We start from the raw sequence: 21,575 nt of genomic DNA, 5'->3' as shown, positions 1-21,575 counted from the left end.
CCAGGGCTTTGATGAATTGCACATTTTGCCCTCTCCATATTAAACCGTTCAGGTCAATTTTCTGTATGTTTTACATTCTTTAAAATTTCGAACATGCGATTTTTTGCTTTGGCAAATGTTACATCGCCTTTCAAAAACGTATCAATCTCCAGAATCGTGTCCATGAAAGTTTGACTAAAACCAGATTTTCGAATTTGTCACCAAATCTGTTTCTAGACGGAACTATGAAGATACTTTCTGATTCATAGCTTGCATTTTTGAGGACTCACTAAAAGTATAAGTCCAGGGTGCGACCCGCTTGCTCGGAAGTAAAATTCTTGTGATTTTAATTTTATTTTAAGGTTGTTTACTTTAGTAGTGGTATTGTAGGTCTTGAACGTTGCCCTATTGTTTCAAAACTTGTCAGCCGCGCACAATAATCACTATAAAATTTCTATCACCCATAAAAATAGTCACCCTGTTTTACACCCCAAATGCGAACACAGCCCATTCAGCAGTTCTTATTAATTAGTCTTGGAGGAATTTCGATAATTTTTTCTCAAGGGGCCACGACGAAAAGTAGAAACTCACTCAACATCCTAAGCGCTAGAGGGCATAGCTAAGATTGTGCAGTCATCTCTCTCATCTGTTAGGAATATCACGAATCAAAGAGTGAAAATCCATATCATGAAATGAAGACGAAAAATTCAGAGGAGATCCCTCGATAAAAGAATTCACGAAGCGAAGGAACTTAGTTCCTTTTGCAGTGAGGGACACCACGCCCACTCTGAGCAACATCTTATGGCGCTTACGATATTTTGAATTTCCACTACTTAATTAGTCGTCCAAGTAAAGAATTAGACGAAAACGGGCGACCGATAGCTATACTGCCGTGCCGAGGAAAAACGCCGCATGAACATTCGAGAGTTGCCAAATTTCCCTGCATAAAATCTATGTTTTGAAGAAAACCTATTCTCATATTTCCTTGAAATTTTCAGATATTTCAGAGAAAAAACGTGAGCAAAATTTTCCGAAAACTTTGAAGAAAAACATTCAAGATTTCCCCAGTAAATTCGGTATTTATTGAAGGAAATCCGGCAACGTCTAAAGGCTCATACGGCGTTTTTCCTTAGCACGACAGTACAAGGGACGACGGGATAAAAATGAGAAAGGTAAAAATTAAAATTCCAGGCTTGATTTAGTTTTATTATAATCACCCGGGAGTTGGTCAGTCGGCCGCGGAGCGGGGGACGGGGGGGGGGGGGCGGGCGTAGGGGTCGGAAAAGAGGTCACCCTCCTTCTTGAGCTTTAACCACCGGAAGTGGCCGAGCAGGGGGGGGGGGGGCGAGGGGGGTTCTGGCGAAGGCGGGCAGTGGCCGCAACGCCTCGCCTTCTCCTCGTCTGCGTTTATTTTTTCTCGGGAATTCGTAAACGGTGCGAAGCCTTTGCGAGGAATTCCGGCTCCTGGGCTCTGTTTGTTTTCGCGGGTGAGTTGTGACGCGATTGGTCGGCGGGTCCCCGGTTCGCGACCACGTCCAGTGCTACGCAGTCGGACGAGCGGAACCGACCGACGGGAACACACGTGAAAACGCCCGGTTGTTTGTTTGTAAACAAAGGAGCTGAGGCGGCTGTCGACCGGCGTTTTTTCGCTGTCTTGAATCAGGTAAGTCTCGCGTTCCGGTCTTGCGGGCCAATTATTGCAAGTTTACAGCAGCACGATAGACATCGAAATGCGATGAAGTGCATGGTTAAGATAGGGTCTTGTCGTATCGAAGTAGATTCAATAAAGGGCCGCTGGTATTCGGGACGATAGTCTAGAGTAATTGAGAGGCCTTGGAGGACAAGGCGGATAAGCGCAGTTTTTGGTAAAATTGAGATTTTACTGATTTCAAGTAAAAGTAGTCTTCATACATATTCTGTGAAAAGTTCCCCATGTTCTAATTTTTAACCTTCACAAAGTCACTTTGAACTTCCTTGCCACCACGAGGATTCATGTAATTTCGGACTTTCAAACACGTATTTCTCAAAATAGCAAACACTGCACTTATGCACCTTGTACTCCAAGTCCCTCAATTCTGAGCTATTTCATTCGCAATATCCCAAGGAGTACAAATTGCGGGCCTCTAGACAAGGTAAATATTAAAGCACTGTGCAACATGTTTCCTCTTTAATTTTTCACGAGAAGACCAAATCACACGACGGAAATTCTGGAAATGAACTCCCAAAGAAAATATCAGTGTTTAACATTAAAATTGGCTCACTGTCAAAAATGCAAATGACGTAATTTGTATCATCTGACTTCCATTTGATCCATGTTAGAAATTCTTATTAATATCTCATTTAGGACCTGATATTTGAACTTCCCGTTGGAATGATCTTCTACGTAAAATTTTGAGAAGAAAACATGTGGTCTCCTCTTCTAGTTTAGAGGCCCAGAGGTTCTTTGTCTAGTGGCCCATTGGAGTAAATTGTAATGACATGGTAACATTATTTCTATTGCACTGGAGTTGTGTATATCGTCTAACTACTGCTTGGATGGACAACTATTACTGAAATGTATTTAAATTAAATTGAAATATGTAAGTTGCAATATTTCGCGCGTTGCAAATTGCCTATCTTGCTGATGCATGGAGCTCATCATATTGCAGCTCTTTTAGAATTTGCATTTATTGAGTGATAAAAAGATATTGTAACTGCATGGTAAAACAAATTGCAATTTTATTGCATTGAATCGCAAATTTACTGCAATATTTTCACTGCACTGTGCTACTTGGGATAAAGAATGGGAATTTAAAATCAGGTTAGCGTCAGTGCATGTTTGTAAAATCTGGAAACTCTTTCGCTTAAACGATAATCTGGCTGGCTTATGGAATAGAAGTTTTTGCCATGAAAATAAGACCCAAAGTATGGGGAAATTCTCTGGTTAAAAAATCCATACAACTAAATCATTTAGGCTTTCTGATTAAGAATGATGAAAAATCTTAGATACCCCTTATGGTGCTTACAAGGTTTAGAATTCATATTCTACATATGTGATTGCACACAGCAAAAGGGGCCCCAGTCCACGAAGGCATAATTTTCACTTAAACGATGTTTGCACAGTTGAATCGAAAAATCAAAAAATGACATTTCGATGCAGAGCACCCTCTGGTATCCTAAAGGATAAGCTGTGAAGAGTTTTGTTCATATTCATGCCAATAGTGGCCTTAAAGTTGCATGAAAATCTGACAATTTTGAGCACGTTACATGACAGATTAGAATATTACATAGCTGATCCATACAAGAATAAGCTTTTTGAACTGGAAACTTCCATCCGGTTGGATATTTTTGGCGATTTCCTTCCCAAAATTTGCGTGAACACATCTTTGCTAAGCTATTAATACCTCAATGTTGAGTTTTTGTGGGCTAAGGCTCCTTAATTTTCTAATGCACTATCACATGTTCATTATTGTCAAAGCCAAAAGGTCGTGATTTGCATCTTTGGGGAGACTCAATGTGGCAGCTTTTAAACAATACCAAATTACTAAGTTTATTCAGATGCTGTTCTATTTTACGAGTAAACCATTTGGTTTTCCACTATTTGGCAATTTTTGGCAAACCTTGCATTTTTTTAAATGTAGGTATAAAATAAATCGGATTCAGAAAAAAAATTACAAATGAGAAGAGACGACAAAATCTTTCATTTCCTGAGAGTATAATAATTTATAATTTTGTCGTCTTTCGGTGATAAAAGAGACAGCACTTTCGATCAGTCGAGTTAAGAGAGAGACTAAACCCGCAATTCGGCCTGGAGCGGCGTGGCGCAGAGAGCAATTATGATATGAATAGGAGAAGCCCTCGGCGCGGCGGTCAGCATTTAACACATTTAGCGCCCACAAGACTGCAATAATACTTCACGCATTGCGTCAAGCACAGTGCGGTCAACAGCGGTTGACGTGAAACGCATAGCGTCTACGAGACTGCATGAATACTTCACGCATTGCGTCAAACACAGTGAAGTAAGCGTAAAACGCATAGCGCCTACAAGACTGGATGAATACTTCACGCATTGCGCCAGACACAATTCGGTCAGCTCGGCGCGGCAGCGGTAGTTAAAATTATTAATCCACATTTATGTTTGTTCTTTCATAATTTATATGTTAATTTCTTATAAATGGAAGGCCTTGTCCACACCGAGATGGGTTCACGGAACTTAACTTTCGCGCAAAGTTTCGTGAACTTTTGCTGGGAGCGTTGATAGGGCTTTCACAAAAAATGAGTCCAACACGAGTAGAACGCGTCTTATACACCCCTCCCCTCCGGTACGTTTACTTGATGGAATTTATTGATGTTTCAAAATGAATGAAAAAAGGGCGGCAAGATACAGGCGGTCCATCAGCGGCAAGTAGGTAAATCCGGCCCTGGAAACTTGATGTGCCCGATTAAAAGCGCGTAATGCAAAGGGAAACCCAGCACTGTTCAGTGGTCAGCTCGGAAATTTAGTCACGCAACGAGCTTACGCAACATGAACATAGAGTGCACCACTCTTATCGACAAATATCTGACGTAGAATGCTTAAAAATTACGGATCGCTTAAAAGTGCTCGCTTGCTTTTTCGTAAAAATTCGATTGCAAGTTCAGACGATGGGGTGCCAAAAATCCAAGGGTTAGTTAGTTATTTGGTTAATTTCATTAGAGACAATCAGCATCTCAAGCTAATAATGTCTTTACAAAAAACATGAACGGTGAGTTCATTAACAAAAATTAAGATTTTTCACTTGATAGGAGCAAAACATTTCAAAATTTTGGTTGTGACATTGGGATCATCACAGGTTAGTGGATTTGTATCCATGTTGACTGTTGGAGAGTAAATCTGTGAGCGGAGGTCTTTGAGGGCAGAGCACTAGAGCAGGCCATAATCACGTGTTTGACGGTGATGGGTGATACATTGCAGAAGTTATATGATGTCTCCACGAATATATCGAAGCAATAAAGAGAAGTCAGCTTAAGGGTTTGAATGATCCATTCTCTTCAACAATTTTTATATGTTTCTATTAAAATCAAGACTGGGTTTTGAGAAATTATTGTCATGGGAACGGAGTTCCCCATGATATTAGAATCGTTCCGTTGCTTTCGCTATGGGATTCCCTATACCTCTGCGACCTTGAGCGTTTCGCCCAGTCTCCGATTTTTGGTTGATTTTCCGATGTATCAAAAACCGTTGTATTTTTTAGCCAATCATGTCTCTACGTCAAGTTGTGTTGATTGCTAAAATTCGCTTTCAGCGAGTTCTTTTCCACCTTGAGATGTCGTGTCTGACTGGTAAATCTGCGCAGAACCACGAAGTTCCGTTTTTAGGCAAATTCTTTTTTTTGGGAGGTTCTGATTGGTTATTTTTCGCCATCAGTTTTCTGTTCGTTGGTGCAAAAGATCGCCTACCTCGTTGCTCTTGAGAAGCCGCCATTATCCCACCTCAAATTTGAAAAATAGAAGTAAAGAAATAATAACCATCGTACAAGGTGGAAAATTGTTCTGGAGGACTCGTTACGGATATATGAGCCAAAATCAGAACTCGATTGATTGATTTAATCCACGAATACAGAAATATCGCCTCAGCTTACTGCCGCGATCGGAATGCATGCTTGGATGAACCTCGAGACACATGATAGCATAGGTAAACAATGTCTCACAGAGAAAGGCGCTTAGCTCATTTCTTTCATATCGCAAGAGCTACAAAGCGTCGAAAACAACTCTTGTGATAAGCCCCGCCCACCGTCAGAGTTTTTTGTATGCTATTTTTACACCCTCGATCGCGGAGCCGTGATAGCCTGGTTGACCAAGTCGCCACATTTTTATGAAAAGGAGCGGGCAATAGGCAATCGGGAGTTCCATACCCGACGATGGGTGTTACTTTTTAATGGTTGTATTGAATGTTTTAGACTAATCATCAAAAAATACTTAATACTGGATGATAAATGTGCGAAAATTCTCTCGTGAGATAATATGTTAAACATAAATACTGGAATATACCTCCTTCATATAATCAGCCACATGTCCGCCCAAATTAATGAAGTTATTTTCTTTTTTCAATAAAGTTAATTTGCATTCAACGTTCGTAAGTTAAGCAAAAAGTACCTATTGATACAAATAGAAAGACATGAAAATAGTATGTCTAACATTTCAGTTGTTTTTTTTTATTTATTTTCTGTTTTTTTGTTTTTTCAATAAAACAAATTGACTGGGACTAGAATCATTGTATCTCTGAAGACAAAAGCTAAGTTTTTTGATACAGAAATACTAATATATTCATCCTTTATATAATCAGGGAGATGTTGACCCAAATATTGATGTATATTTTCTCTGTTCGCCCAAATTAATGATGGTATTTTCTTTTTTCAATTAAATTAATTTACATTCCACGTTCTTAAAGTAATATTTTCTCCAAAATTCAGCAAAAAATAACAATTTATACCTACGCAAAAAGTAAATAAATAAATAAAGCAATGACATGAAAGTAGTATAGGTACACATCTAACATTTCAGTTACATCTATTTGAATGAAAAAAATGGCAACTTAGGAAGCACATAGGTCACTTATGATGCGTATTCGGGCATATGCGTAGAGTAGAAATATCATACTTTACGCCGAAAAAACGAAACTGAAAGTTAAATGCGTTAACTTCCGAAAACCATACATAATCCAACGAAAATAAATAATTGGTAAATAACAGCTTTCTTGTATGCAAAGAAAAAAAATTAAAAATGTTAAAAAAGAGATGTCGACACAAAATTACATAGCCCCTTCAATTCTGAAGATACTACAAACGAACTGTACCTTAACATTTTCATATCCCAGAAGCAAAAGTTCCCATGACGAATATTGCTATCGCTAGCGATTGCAAAAACCAACTTGTTTTATCCTTGAAATGTAATTTTATTGAGTATAATGAAGCTCCAGGTCACACACTAAAAAAAAATGTATGCTGTTTTAGCACCTAGGATGTCAAAAATGTGTCTGGTGATCCTAAGATGCTACCTTGATTGCCCACGCAGTTGAATTTGCATTCATAGGATGTAAAGTCAACTTCGAGGGCAGTAAAGGGAGCATCTTGGGATCACCAGACACATTTTTGACATCCTTGGTGCCAAAACAGCATATTATTTTTTTCAGTGCAAATGTAGGAAATGATCAGTGGCGTTCCCCGCATGCACACTGTCAGTATTGTTATTTCAATGTCATTTGATAGTGAAAAGTTATTATTCATTATATTTATTCATTTATTTATTTAGAGGAAGTATCATATGAACGAGATCAACTCAGTTAGAATCAAGATCGTCAAAATGAGGGCCATTGTTGCTTGAAGTTAAACGCATGATTTATCATTCAGACACAATGGGTGCGCATATTTCTTCGTAGTGATAAAGACTATCTTAAGCAAGCATTATATTAACTGGCCTACCTCGCAGATTGAAGGGGAAGAAGCGCAAAAATTTTGCAAAATCTAAACTCCATAGATTTCATGCTAATTCAGTACCTACTTTTTCAGTCAGGAGTCGTCTCTGGCATGGTCCATTTTTGCAGCTTGGTATTAAAAGGCCAGCCTTTCTTAGAAACGTGTTTTGATCGTGAACTGAAATGCTGTTGCTCATTAAATTACTATCGTGAGAAAATGTTTGAAGTGAGCGTGCACGTAAATACATGGAACATTTAATGAGAAGGTGCAATATTTTAGCAGCATTGCATGGATCAAATTATTAGAGGTTCTCTTATACAAAGTCAGGACCGAATTCACAGTCGTTTTTCAATCGACTTATTTCGTTAGAGAGACCCCAGACAATTGAACGTATTTATGCTAAAAGGAAGTATGTGCATAGGGTTTGTGTGCAACATAGTTCCTTTCAGCATAAATACGTCCAATTTACATTAAGCATAAGGAGAGACCAAAGGCCTCTAACAATAAAAAGAACAATTTTATGAACCTTGAGGAAGGTTCAACGAATAACTGCGAAAATACTGCCTAGCAAAAGATTAAAATAATTTGCCATGACGGAAAATTACGACATAAAAGAAGTGATTCTAGAAATTTCAAAGCAGGTACGAGCCTATCCAAGCATTTACAGTATTTCTTTCTTCGTAATTTGTGTATTATGCAGTGGCAAATCATTAAAATCTTATGCAAGAATTAAGTTTCAGAATTATATCGTTAGATTTTACTCTGAGTCTAAAAAAATTATCATTTTTATGATATGTCAGAAGGCCTCATGCTAGGGAGAGCTGATTGAGAACGCACCGTATTTCTGAAAATTTTCCCATCATTATTATCCGAGGGTAAAATTTAAGTGTTAGATCGACTGGAACACATTTTGCAATCCATTGAACATTTCTGGCTCATTTTAGAAACAACATACACGTCATTAATCTCCCACTGCATATCAGACATCATCAGCAACAGTAGTCATTACAGTAAACAGTAGTCATACCTTTATCAAAATTTAGTCATCATCAAATTGGACGTTTTGAACTTTAAAGTAAAACTTCAAAATCCAGACGGTCGATTATTGGCCCAACACTCCTCTGACTCAAAGGCATATCGCTCGGTTTTCTCATGAACCTTTGAAAACATTGAGTTTTGTTGTTAGGAGGGTTCAACGTAGAGATGGAGATCCTCACGTCAGAGGAGCGACGATTCGTGAAAAATTTTGGGTGAATCGATGTCGTTGTTTCACAAACCATGACAAAATGTTCGACCAGCTGAACGAAGCTTAATTCGTGGTCAAGCTTCTTCGTTTTTTTCTGCAGCTAATTTCTTTGAGGTTCCATTTCAAACAGGAACAATATATTTTAGAGATCCCGTACATCTATTCTTCCTATAGTGTTAAAGGAAGAGTTACTATCAAAAGCCAACGCTCAGATTCGTGTAATAACGATCGACAAACGAAAAGTCGAGCAATTTGTTTAGTAATCTTAATCAAATTTGCGAAACCTCGCCTGGCAAGGTGCTCACCCCGACATTCGCCGATCATCATTAGGGGAATTTTGTTTGATATTTTGCACAACAGGTTGCTCATAAATCATATTAGGCAAAAAGTAGTGTTTATACTTACAAACTTACATTTTTCCTTAACCAATTACATTTCTTTCATCGCGGGGTCTTTAATATATGTCTCAAATGTCTTCAAACTATTCCAGTTGAGCCTCATATTTTGGTTAGAGTTCCGACAGTTGGCACGCCTCTTCCTTGCTTCCTTTGAATAGGAAGTCCGGCTCCGTGTCATATATTATCATTATTTATATATTTTTTTACATGCAATTAAATCAAAAGGAGAGTGCCGTCAAAAAGAAAAACGAATCTCGGAAAACTTGAAAAAATTACAAGAGTAGGTCGATCCTCTGCGAGACGCTCAGATTTGTATCGTTGATCCCTTCCGAAATGAGACGTTAATTTATTTCTCCTCAAACATGCAACCCCACAAATTTTTCCGTCCGGGAAACAATCTAATATCATTATCGTTCTCAAATGGGGCCTCGAAAGTTGACTTTTGACGTGTCTAATGTATGACTTTATAATTTTCCACGGGGCAAGGTTTCAAGAAAGGGAAAGTAAAAATGTAGGTCAATGAGCTGTTGTGCGGCTTTGTGGTTTGGCAAAACGCCGTCGGAGGGCGCCACTTAAACTGCTCTCTTGGACTCAGCGTCGAATTCTCCTTTCTCAATGGATCTCTAAGAATATGATACGATAACTTGAATGATCCGCGAAAATCCAATGGACCCCACTCCTAAATAACGAATTAAAAGTTCGCTCTCAAAGAAAAAATGGTTTAAGACGGTGATTGTGCAGATTCTTTTCATTATTCGGTACCTTTATTTGCAGGTCGCCTCTTCAGGATTTAAATAAAAATGTTTCACTCGTGTTGCAAGCAAACATCCCACGATTTATCAAACATAAGGGTTTGGGGCTGCGTGCATCGCGATTTTTCTTAGCAAAACGCACATCTTTCGCAGGAAGGAGTATATAAATAAAGACAGTTTCCCTCATGTCCTTCTAAAAATTATAAGCAAGTCAAAAAATGAAAATTAGCCTTTCCTTCGTCTAATTCACCATTATGTTTTATTGACGGCTTGTTTCTGTAGTATTTAATGGAAGCCGGGAGAGCATTCAGTTTCCTTTGACGGCGCAGAGATACAACTATTCGTGTTTGATGGATGCCCGTGTCGCATCTGCAAAATTGAAGGCGCTATGGCGTGTGGCGTGAACTTCCAATGCATCGCTCTATGTATACTGCCAATGAGGTGTCTCGGTTGGATTCGGGAGAAAAGTTTAAAACAAGGAGGCCCGATTACGCCTCTCCTATCTTCAGCTGCATTGCTCACGAGTCTTTGAAGTCTCAATACGTATGCGCCTCATGCGTATACGGCGCAGAGATACAACTATTCTAATAATGGGAACAAACACAATACGGGAACAGAGATAGGGAAAGGACACCCATTGATGACGGCGCAGAGATACAACTATTCGTGTTTGATGGATGGCCGTGTCGCATCTGCAAAATTGAAGGCGCGAGTTGTGAACTCGTAATGCTCCGCTCTCTGCTGCCAATGGATAGGGTGTCGCTTAAATTCAAGGGAAATTGCTATACGAATACGTGCCTGATTTTTCAGGCTATTTTGATACTCGAGTTTTTTCTTTTTTCAATTTAACGCCAGATTATTCTTTAAAGGGTGGATTTGTAGACATATTTCTAAAGCTCGCAAGGATTGGTCCCATACAACCCGCAGGGCAAGTGTTTTTAGGAGGCCTCGGGTCATATTGCTCCGGCTTGGGCACCTACGGGTTAGAATACGCAAGCTGGTGTTATTAGTTTCTACCGAATCTGCAAGGCAGCGCTGTTATGATGCTACAATCTATTATAAAAAATTTCAAACTTAATTTCAAAATTACAAAAATTGTGGAGATTTTTCTTTGTCCTGCAACATCGTCAGTTTAGGAGCGTTCACAAATTGCGTAACGCACTTTTCCAGCATGTTGACCCCCCCCCCCCCTTTAACGCTTTTGTGACGCAAGTCCTTATCCATTAACACCTAAAATCGTAATAGCGCGACACTCTACTCGACCCCCTTCCTCCCCCAGAACGTTACGTAATTCATGGACGATCCTTTTTAAAGCACTTATATAAGGAGAGTACGGACATCTCGAAATACGTATAGCTCTTAGGGCCCAAAAGGTAGGTAACCTTCGAAAACGAAAAATGTCACTGTCAATCTTCAGACTCCAATATCAAACGAAAATTCATAAGTAAGCATTCTTCCGCAAAAATGAGTAAGTTTATGCGAACACTAAGTCAAATACGTGCTTTACCAACGACAGTTCCCAACAATTGTGATTATAAATCACTCTGGATAATTTGAATTCATAGATTACCTACCTTTTGGGCTCTAAGATAGCTCCATGATCTAACTTCAAAATTTTCGACATGTCCATACTCTCGCTATATAAGTACTCTAGTCCTTTTGCACATATACGGCACGGAGAAAAAAACCTCGTGTGTGGGACTCGAAGTGTAGGTCATATGAATCTTTGAAGTTTTCGGATTGAGCATCTGAACACTTTAGGTCTAGCTGTCGAGGTTCGGATCACACATTTGAAACTCCAGTTCTTACATCTGAAGTACGTCTGATGTGAGAAACGAAGTTTTTCGGATGTGAGAACCGAAGTTGTTCGGATGTTAAAACCGAAGCACCTCAGATGTAAGAACTGAAGTTTCAGATGTGTGATCCAAACCTCAGCAGCTGGACCTAAAGTGTTCAGATGCTCGATCCGAAAACTTCAGAGATCCATATGACCTAAACTTCGGGTCCCATGCACGAAGTTTTTTTCTCCGTGGGGAATGTTCCTTACATTCGCTGAGATCACCACACAAATTCCGTCGGTTGAAAGCATCTTCTGGTCTGTTCCAGGTCCCAAGGCGACATGTCCTCGAAGACCGACGCAACCGGAGCTCCGACGGGGGGCCCCGAATGAGTCGCGGCTGAGGACCCGGCGCGCGATGGAGTCCCGGCCGCTGGGGGCGGCATGCTGCCGGCGCCCCACCCGGAAGTGATCGTGCAGTCGCCCTCCCCGGAGGCAGAGCCCTCTCCGCCGCGCTCGCCGACGCCCGCTCCAGCGCCTGAGCCGGAGCCGGGGCCGATGATGGCCGAGGCGGAGCCGCCGAGCGAGGCGCCGCAGGAGGCCCCGCACGCCCACGCCGAGCCCGTCCACGGCGGACACACCAAGACCCTCGTCGCCAACCTCGCCGACCGCGACCGGGAGGAGGCCTCCATGCCGCTGCCCCTCCCCAGACGTCCCGCCCCCTCAGACTCCGAGGACGACGAGGAACTCAACGATGTAAGTACCAACACCAACATGTATATGGATTGCATTTTGCAAAAAGGAACCACTAGCATTGCAGTGATGCTAAGATTGTGCGACTTCATCTTTTGCAATAAAATTGCGGAAATCGTGAAAAACTATGAAATTTAGATGGTAATTTATGTCTTAAATTTACAGTTTTTAGCGAGTAAAATAGAAACTATTAATGGATAATCGGATTTTTCCTCCAAGGCAAAAGAAGTTGCACAATCTTAGCAACATTGCAATGCTAGTAGTTCCTTTTTGCAAAATGCAATCCATATATACGTCAGCGGTAGTGGCGTGGCGTGAATTGCGATGTATCGATTGTCCTGCCATTTACATCAATGTTAAAGAATCGATTATTGAGGTGTTCGCTGCGAACACCCTGTTTATCGATCCTTTTCAATAGGTTTAAATGGCATAACAATCGATACATCGCAAAGCACGCCACGCCACTGGTCAGCGGCTGATTGTTGAAATTTATAAACAAAACTATTCTGCCGTGCTAAGGGAAAACGCCGTATGAACATTCGAGAGTTGCCAAATTTCCTCAGTTAAATTGTTGATTTTTGAAGAGAGTCGTCGATATTTTTCCTTTGAATTTTCAGATCCTGTAGATTAAGTTGCGAATGAAATTCTGTGAAAAATTGGGAGAAAAATATCCGCAAGTTTTCCAGGAAACCCGGATTTTATTAAAGGAAATTTGGCAACGCCTAAGGCTCATCGGCGTTCTTCCTTAGCACGGTAGTATAGACAAAGAAGACATAAGGAGTATGGAGTGATCCTACTGGTCGAAATGATCGGTTCTGATAGACAAAAGGAGAAAATGATGAACCAACTAAAGGGTCTCTCGTGTGTTGCCGTTAGTTAGTCTAATACCACTGTAACCACCCGCTTCCACCAATAGGATCCCTCCATGTCCTCCATATCCTTTATTCCTCCATGTCCTCCATGTCCTCCATATCCTCCATATCCTCCATATCCCTCAATATCCAGGATCCATATCATTTCTTTATTCCTCAGCCCGTATAGCGGGCTGATTGTTGAAATTGGTAGACAAAGAGGACAAAAGGGATATGAGGGCATCCTTTTGGTGGAAACAGGTGGTTGCAATGGGCAAAGGAAGTAGGTATTAGACTGACGAACAACCCACGAAAGACCTTACAGTTAGTCTATCATTTTCTCCAATAGTCTATATGAACCATACATTTCAATTAATAGAATCGCTCCATGCTCCTAATGTCTTCTTCGTCTACAGTTGTGTCTATCAATTTCAAAAATCAGCCTACAGGCCTTTTAACGAAAGGCTGATCTATGAACTGATTCCGGTTCAACGCAAGATAAGTAAAACTTAAGTATGCTCTTGTCGACCCCCCGTAGCCAAATCGTAGATTTTTGTTGCCTACCGCCGCCAGAGACGTGGCGCGAGATTTGCATTTCAGCAATTTTACAGTTTTGGCCTAAAACAAATATATCGTCTGCTGTTGATAAACATGAAAAAATTCAATGCAGCAAGCAAATTTGTTAAGAACTACACTTCATTTGCTCTCAGTGAGGTGGCTGTCACTCCATATATCAACAGTAGACGGCCACACTTGTTTTGGCCACGACTGTAGGGCCTTGTCTCCACGAGCCGTTTCACGAGATTTGTCCCGGGGAAAAATCCCACTTACGAAGTTGGGAAAAATATTGAGTTAATCAATATTTTTCCCAGTACCAAGTATGGTACTTGTACCCCTAGGGCTCACTGAGAGAAGAAGAAGAAGTGAAAACGAATTGTGCGATATTTTATTCATTACTACATTGTTAATGTTTGTTTAGTTAAAGTAATGTGTCTAATTGTCAATTGAGTGCAATTATTATTTTAATCTCGGTTAAACACTCGACTTTAACTAATTTATCTTCCCCCGAAAACTAGTCGCAGGACTGTATGAGCCCCGTCCCGTGGAGACGGTAACTGGGAAAAATCCCAGAAGTTTCATTCCTGCGATTCGAACTTGGGACAAATCCCATGAAAACGTCCCGTGGAGACAAGGCCTAAAGTTGTTGAAATTCAAATTTCGTGCTGCGAGCGCGGCTATAGCGGGAGCAAATCAGTGGCGTGGCGTGCTTTGCGATGTATCGATTGTTATGCCATTTAAACCTATGGCAAAGGATCGATAAACAGGGTGTCCGCAGCGAACACCTTAATAATCGATTCTTTACCATAGGTTTAAATGGCAGAGTAATCGATACATCGCAATTCACGCCACGCCACTACTGGAGCAAATAGCTGCGTTTCGGCTGAAGGGGTCGGCAAGAGCATCCCAAGTCCACGCTTCACTTACCTTGGGTCCGAGGCACGTGTTTCAGGTTGGAGGCAGAAATATCAGGAGGCTGAGCTGCACTGATTGGTTGTAGCTATGGTGTTGCGCCAGAAAGCATGATTCTCTTGAGAGAACATTTTCGCTCTGATGAGCTATTTCTCTCTACGATGAGAGTATCGGTTATATACTGAAATTCTACGCACATTGGCAAAATCACAGATCATCTGCCTAAAAGAGTCTACAGCTAATGTCACACGTTCAAACCTATCTGTCAATTATTATCAAAATCAGGTGATGTGATTGGCTCATGGCTCATTTGAAGACTTGGATCAATCTCGGCACTTGACCTTGATGGACCAGTGGCACGGTTTGATCGTGTGACATTAATTTATTCGTTTAGCGGAGGAATCAGAGTTGGGTTGTATTAGAGTGTATAGGGCTCACTTGCACTTTTATTAAAATACAATTTTATTAAAATAGAAAGTGAAAGTGCGTCCTATAAATTTCTTTTATGTATTAAACTTGTGCTGACTTCATAAAGGTGTTTTCTATATAATAAAAGTTACAGTTTACCGTCTGATGGCTGAGCTTAGAGTCTCTCGCATGCCACAGCACAAGGATTTGTGATTTCTACGGTTAATCCTATGTAACTTCTCGAAAAAACATTCATGATGATGTCCAGGGCCGGATTTCGTTGGTGACCACATGGGCTGCGGCCCATGGCGGCAAATTTTGCAATTTTTTTTAAATGAAGGTATAACAACAAACGAGAAAAGGCGACAAAATCTCTCATTTCCTAAGAGTATAAACATTCCTAATTATTTCGTCTTTCGGTGATGCAAGAGACAGCACCTTTAATTAGTTGAGTTAAGAGATAAACCGAACACTTCATTTGGCCTGGAACGGCGCGGCAATGATGACGAGGACTTGAGATGCAAAGGAGAGACCCGCGGCGCACGGCGATCGGCATATAACACATTAGCGCCTACAAGACTGCATGAATACTTCACGCATTGCGTCAAACACAGTGCGTTCACTGCGTTCAGCAGCGCAGCGGTCGGCGTGCAACGCATAGCGCCTACAAGACTGTAGGAATACTTCACGCATTGCGCCAAACACACTGCAGTCTGCGCGACGCGACGCTACGGCGAAAGTTAAAATTATTAAACCACATTCGTGTTTGTTCTTTCATAATTTTTTTGGTTCATTTCTTGTAAATGAAAGGCATTGTCCACAAAGAGATAGGTTTACCTACGAAACTTAACTTGCGCGCAAAGTTCCGTGAACTTTTGCTAAGAGCGTTGACAGGGCTTTCGCAAAAAATGTGTCCAACACGAGAAAACGTGTCTTATGCGCCCCTCCCCCTCCAGCACGTTCACTTGATGGTTTTTATTGATGTTTTAAAACGAATGAGAAGAAGGCGGCAAAGTACAGGCGGCCCATGGGCGGCAAGTAGGTACATCCGGCCCTGATGATGTCCCTAGGTTTCTTTGGAAGAAACTCTCAGGCTTAATGAAAGCTCTCCAGTACGTGGTGAATACATTCATTGAGGACTCCAAACCTGGCGGCAACCGCGCAATAGGTGGCAAAGAACTGTGAAGGCAGACTGTCACTGTAACGTATGCAATCCTCCCTATAATGGCCTCCAGTTTGAGAGATTTTTTGAACTTGGAGGTTCGTAACAGAGAAATTCAGTAGTGTCATCGAGTTTTTTGGGCAGAATTTTACAAAATAGGAATAACTCAAAAATCAAATCCCTCTGGCAAGCAAGAGCTCAATTTTGTCACTTAATTAATAATTGTTCGATGCGTGAAAAAAGAATACCTTTTAAACTTGAAGGGTCTCTTTGCAAGACAAAATAAATTACCCGATCAAATCAGCCTTGCAACACTATGGGTTCCTTATTGCAAAATGTAGCCCATACGGTTGACCCTGTGCTTGTCAAAAAAATTCGTCGCCCCGGGCCGAACGTAGCGTAATTAGCCGGGAGAATCGGAGCATTTGCATTCATTGATACTAATGAGGCTCGGGAGACTACAGCGTTATCGAGTGGCGTTCGTCGGGAGGTGAGGATTCGAGGCGCTAATTGGGTCAGCCGTTTACCCTCATGAATAAAACACGAGCGCGTATAGTAGTCGGTGGATTTAGTTGTGGCCGACACCAGTTTCGCTGTTTGTTTTTCTTCGCTCGCAAGTGCTGCGTTTCTCTTCCCCGTTGTCTCCGACCACGTGCTCCTCTCGCGAAAACCCGCTCGAGATCCACGCGAGTTCCGGCGCGTTCCACCGCGGTATAACTTCGCGCATCACCACGAGAGCGCGCTGCTCTCCGTCTCCGTCAAAATTTGACCACTATCGAGGATCCAGACCTAGAGTTGCCGATTAGGATGAGCAAGGGTATGTTACACACAGAAGACGCGCCATCACACCGAGAAAAAAACTTCGGTCATATGAACCGAATGTACATGGTGTCCAATATCGGCCGTATTGTTCGGTTCATGTGAACGCACTCTCGGTTCCGGGAACCGTATCTTCGGTCAATGCAACCGAGCATTCAAACCTAGCCGACCTAGCGGATAAGCTCGATTGCATGAACCGAGAATACGGTTCCCACAACCAAGAGAAAGGTTGCATGAGCTGAACAATTCGGTCGATATTGAACACCGTACATTTAGTTCGTATAACCGAAGTTATTTTTAAGTGCAGGGTAGCCATTTGATAAATGAAATCCCAGAAAAGTCACGTTGAGACCATCAGAAATACTTAAACCAAACGTCAAAACGCACGATATGTTTCAATTGTTTCACGCATTAATTATTCTACGAATTTCCTGGGGATTACAGTAAGTATTGCGCTCCGGGACAAGCGAACATTGTGTTTATTTGCAATGGACCACTAGACAAGGTACGAATTTCAACAATCTGATACATGTTTCTTAACAAGAATTTCACGTAGAACCCGATTCACACAACGAAAATTACTGAAACCAACTCCTAACGAAGATATTAACGTTTTTATTTCACATTGGTTACGAGGAATTTGAACTGCCCGCTCACAAGAAACTCAAAGCTCTACGTGAGTCAAATCGCGCATTACAACGGTTTCAGCAAGCTTCTCAACCGAGCAATGTTCATTTCCCGCCATGTTTTTTTCAAACTATAAGCAATTTGCTATAGCTGAGCCAAAGCGTCAAGATTGAGGTTGCCAGATTTTTATATCGCAAAGACTGTCATGATAACGTTTAGCGCGCGATGTGAATCACGTAGAGCATTGAGTTTTCAGGAGCGGATGGTTTGAATTTACGCACTAAGAATCATTAAATAGCTTCGGAAGGAGTTGATTTTTGTAATTTCCGTTGTGCGTATCGTGTTCAACGTGAAATTTTGGTTAAGAATCAAGCATCAGAATGCTGAAATTCGTACCTTGTCTAGTGGTCCATTGACACCAAGTCCAGGACAAGGCCGCAGGGACCTAGATGAGCCGTGAAAAGCGATCCGAGCGAGTCAAGAGGGTGGATGAGGAAAAGATGGCTGCGTTTTGAATGAATGAGATACCTTTGATCTAGAGGCAACCTGCGCGACCGTCTAAAAGATGGGCACAGAGCGGTCTATTATCCCCAGTAGATCACTGACGCATTAGATTAGAGGCTGGACAAGGTGAGGTTAGGTTAGGTCCAAAAGTTACAAGTAGAGGACGTTTTATACATTTCTACAATTACTGCCTCTGCAAGTACTTCTTTCACCGCGCACTGCGGCCATCAGTCAAGTCCACCCAAGGAGAAATGTGAGAAATTCTAAAGTAAATAAACGAACATTCTCTTAAAATATTATCAATCAGTCTCTTATATAATACCGGTCGTTTTGCTTTTTTTCTTTTTCCTTAAATGCGAAGAAACCATACCCAACTGGACAAACTAGATGCGGGCAACTGCCTGAAAATTTCGTTTAATTCAAAATTGTACATTTTGGGAATATACAATTTAACATTTTAAAGCGCTTCGCGTGACTTTTCTGCGATTTTTCCTTCAACTCAGTTGGCCTTTCTTTTGTGTGCAACAGATCTACCTTTTGCCATGTCTGTGCCGATCTTTGATATTGGCTCTCCAGTTTCACTCTTTTCATGAAGTTCTTGAGTACCAATTTGAACAAACCCAACTAAGAGAACTTCGAACTTGGGAAAAAAACCAAATGATAATCACGAGGAAACAAGTCATCTTTGGCAAAAATATCTATCAAAGTTCCTCTAAAAGAATCTAGTCAAAATGGGGCCGGATGGCGGTGGCTTTTGAAGGCGATAAAATGCCTTGAAATTTGATTATGCTCAGACTATGCAGCCGCAAAAATGACATAACTGCATATGGTTGCAAAGTAAGTAAAAACCATGGACATACATGTAATTAATTTATTTTATTTCGATGATTCTTTCCATTTACATTGAATTTTAATTGATGTTTAGAGAATGTTGAATTTTGGACAGTTGGTATGGCACTTTTTTGTTTCTTAAAACTGTCAGCCATTTTAGATGTTGATATACCACTCTATTGGGAAATACCGTCATTAGATCGTTGATTATAAGCTTCAAAGCACGAAATGACCGTTCCGTCTTGCCTAAATATTTCATACTAAAGAAATGAAGCAATGAGCACTTTGCTCACGACATGAATCCTCTTCGCCACCTCTTAGGTTATCTTTATAAAAAGCGAGTCTTCTTAAAAAAAATTAAACTGGCTACTGGCTACTGGCTACTGGCTACTGGCTACTGGCTACTGGCTACTGGCTACTGGCTACTGGCTACTGGCTACTGGCTACTGGCTACTGGCTACTGGCTACTGGCTACTGGCTTAGGGAGGATTTTCAAGAGAGTGATTATTGTCATTTTGAGTAAAAAAAGGTTTTTTTTTTTTGAAGAAATGAAACTAAACATAGTTAGCAATTTCAAACCGTTTCAAGGGAGATAGACAGTTTTCGACTCTATCTATCAATGTCCTAGGAAAAAAGGCCTCCTGGATCCAGATTCCGGACTCTTAAAAAATTGGACAATAAAAAATACTCTTCATTCAATCGGATTTTCGCTTGAATCCAAAGGAAGTTCACTTAAATTAAGAGGCCTGGAATCCTGGATCGAGATGCGGGCAAAAATCCTATTGAATCAAAATTAATTTTTCTTGCCTAGTTTTTTAAGAGTCTGGACTCGGGATCCAAGAGACTTTTTTTTCAATGGTCAGTGGTTGTGAGCCTTTCGTCGCTGTATTCCAAACGTATGAGAAATCCATGAGATCGATGGTGCAACGATGCTGCTCTGCGTTAAGAGCTGTTATTAAAAACAGTTATCAGCTTTGATCGTTGCGCGGGCTGGTGCGGCGTGCGAGGTGTTCTGCAAAAGCTCGCGTGTTCAAGTTGAAGGGACACAGGGATAGGGGAATGAGGAGGGGATGGGGGGGTGAACAAATGAGCAGTGGTCAATAGCGCATCCAACCCAGGCACTCATCGCGTGACCGCACTCAAGACTCGAGATGCTCCCCGAGTCCCTGGATTCCATTGAGTGTTGTGTCCCTGCAATATGGCTAAAAACTATGCGTAGATATTGCATTCAGAGGAGAATAGGCGCAAAAAGTGATTTCTGCCACCCGCAATTTCCGAGAATTTCATTGCCTTACCCAAATTTCTGGTAAATTTACACTGGTAAAAAAAACCTCTCGGACCAATGCCGCATTGCATTGACTTAAGAGTGCAGTTTCTTGTCGCCGAATTTAAGAGTCTTGAACTCTTGTTTCAAGCGGATTTTGCATTGATTTAAGCGGATTTTGCATTGAAACAAGTGTCCAGACTCTTAAATCCGGCGACAAGAAACTGCACTCTTGAACCAAGAGTTTTTTTTTACCAGTGTAGTTTGAAAAATTTATTTTCTTTGGATCAAATTTAGCAAAAGGGGAACAACGCGGTTAAAATGTAATGTGAGAGCATAATACTTATCAATAACAGATAGGTTCATTGACGGAATCGGTACCACTTTATACGTGATAGCAATTTTGCAAAATATCACTTAAAGTTTTCAGCTTGATGGTTCGCAGTTCAGCTAGTCATTATGTCATCTACCATAACTCTAAGAAAGAGCCAAAAATATATTATGTGTACGAATGATCCGCTTTTACGACGCGCTAGGGCGCTCTACGCCGCCCACCCGCCACAGGCATCTGTCATGGTAGAGATCCTCCGGAAGCTGGCATCTCTCCATCTCTTCACGGATTACAAGAATACGGATAAAGATTATAACTAACCGCATACGTTGAGATAGGAGGAATGTCTTGAGATATGAGGTGCTTTTTCCTCGATTTCAGTATCGCCGTAAGTACTAACCTTACGTGCAAGAGTGCATCAGATTGATTGACGCAAAGTTTCTTGTAACTTTAAGGATTATAAAGATAAAATAAAGGTTACCTAGGAAATATCGCTGTTGGAGAGAAATACAAATTGCCTAAAATAAACAAGCCGTTATCACTCAAATGGGGTGAGAATTGGTCGGCATCTTACCCTGCTCACATCCGCGGCGAGGAGAGGAAGGGGGGGGGGGGTTGCCCGCGACAATGGCGCGGCGGCACCTGAGACTTTAGAGTTACATCGATTTATGCAAATGCATGTGAAAACTTGAAATGTAGCGAGACCATCGTCGAGTAAAAACAAGGTGGCGTTCCGCGAATCTGCCAGCTTTCTTTAATCAGTCGCGGACCGCGCTATGATTCCTGGAAAACATTCCGATTTCACCGAGCAGTGTAACATCAGGAGCATTTAAAACGACATCCATCATTATTAAGACTTCTGATGTAAGCCTCGTGTAGAAATGGAAACGAGTGAAAAAAAAGTTGCAATGGGCCGGTTGCGTTGGTAACAGAATCGTGTTTTGATGCTTGATTCCTTTCGATCAGGTGA

The 21,575-nt window shown here is 41.2% G+C and overlaps 1 protein-coding gene across 1 annotated transcript in view; it reads left to right on the top strand.

Moving 5' to 3' along the window:
* The first annotated feature begins 1,378 nt into the window (after positions 1–1,378).
* The window catches only part of DCX-EMAP (Doublecortin-domain-containing echinoderm-microtubule-associated protein), a 126,025-nt gene continuing 105,828 nt past the window's right edge, over positions 1,379–21,575 (top strand). Inside the window, exons 1-2 of the mRNA XM_019051721.2 lie at positions 1,379–1,642; positions 11,915–12,341. Of these exons, the coding sequence (XP_018907266.2) occupies positions 12,030–12,341 (312 nt within the window). The 5' untranslated portion in view covers positions 1,379–1,642; positions 11,915–12,029. The remainder of the gene's footprint in view (positions 1,643–11,914; positions 12,342–21,575) is intronic.

This window comes from Bemisia tabaci, chromosome 3, assembly GCF_918797505.1.
Source record: "Bemisia tabaci chromosome 3, PGI_BMITA_v3".
NCBI classification, from domain to species: Eukaryota; Metazoa; Arthropoda; class Insecta; order Hemiptera; family Aleyrodidae; genus Bemisia; species Bemisia tabaci.
Note: the sequence above shows the minus strand (reverse complement) of the source record. Positions and strands in the feature narration are given on the sequence as shown.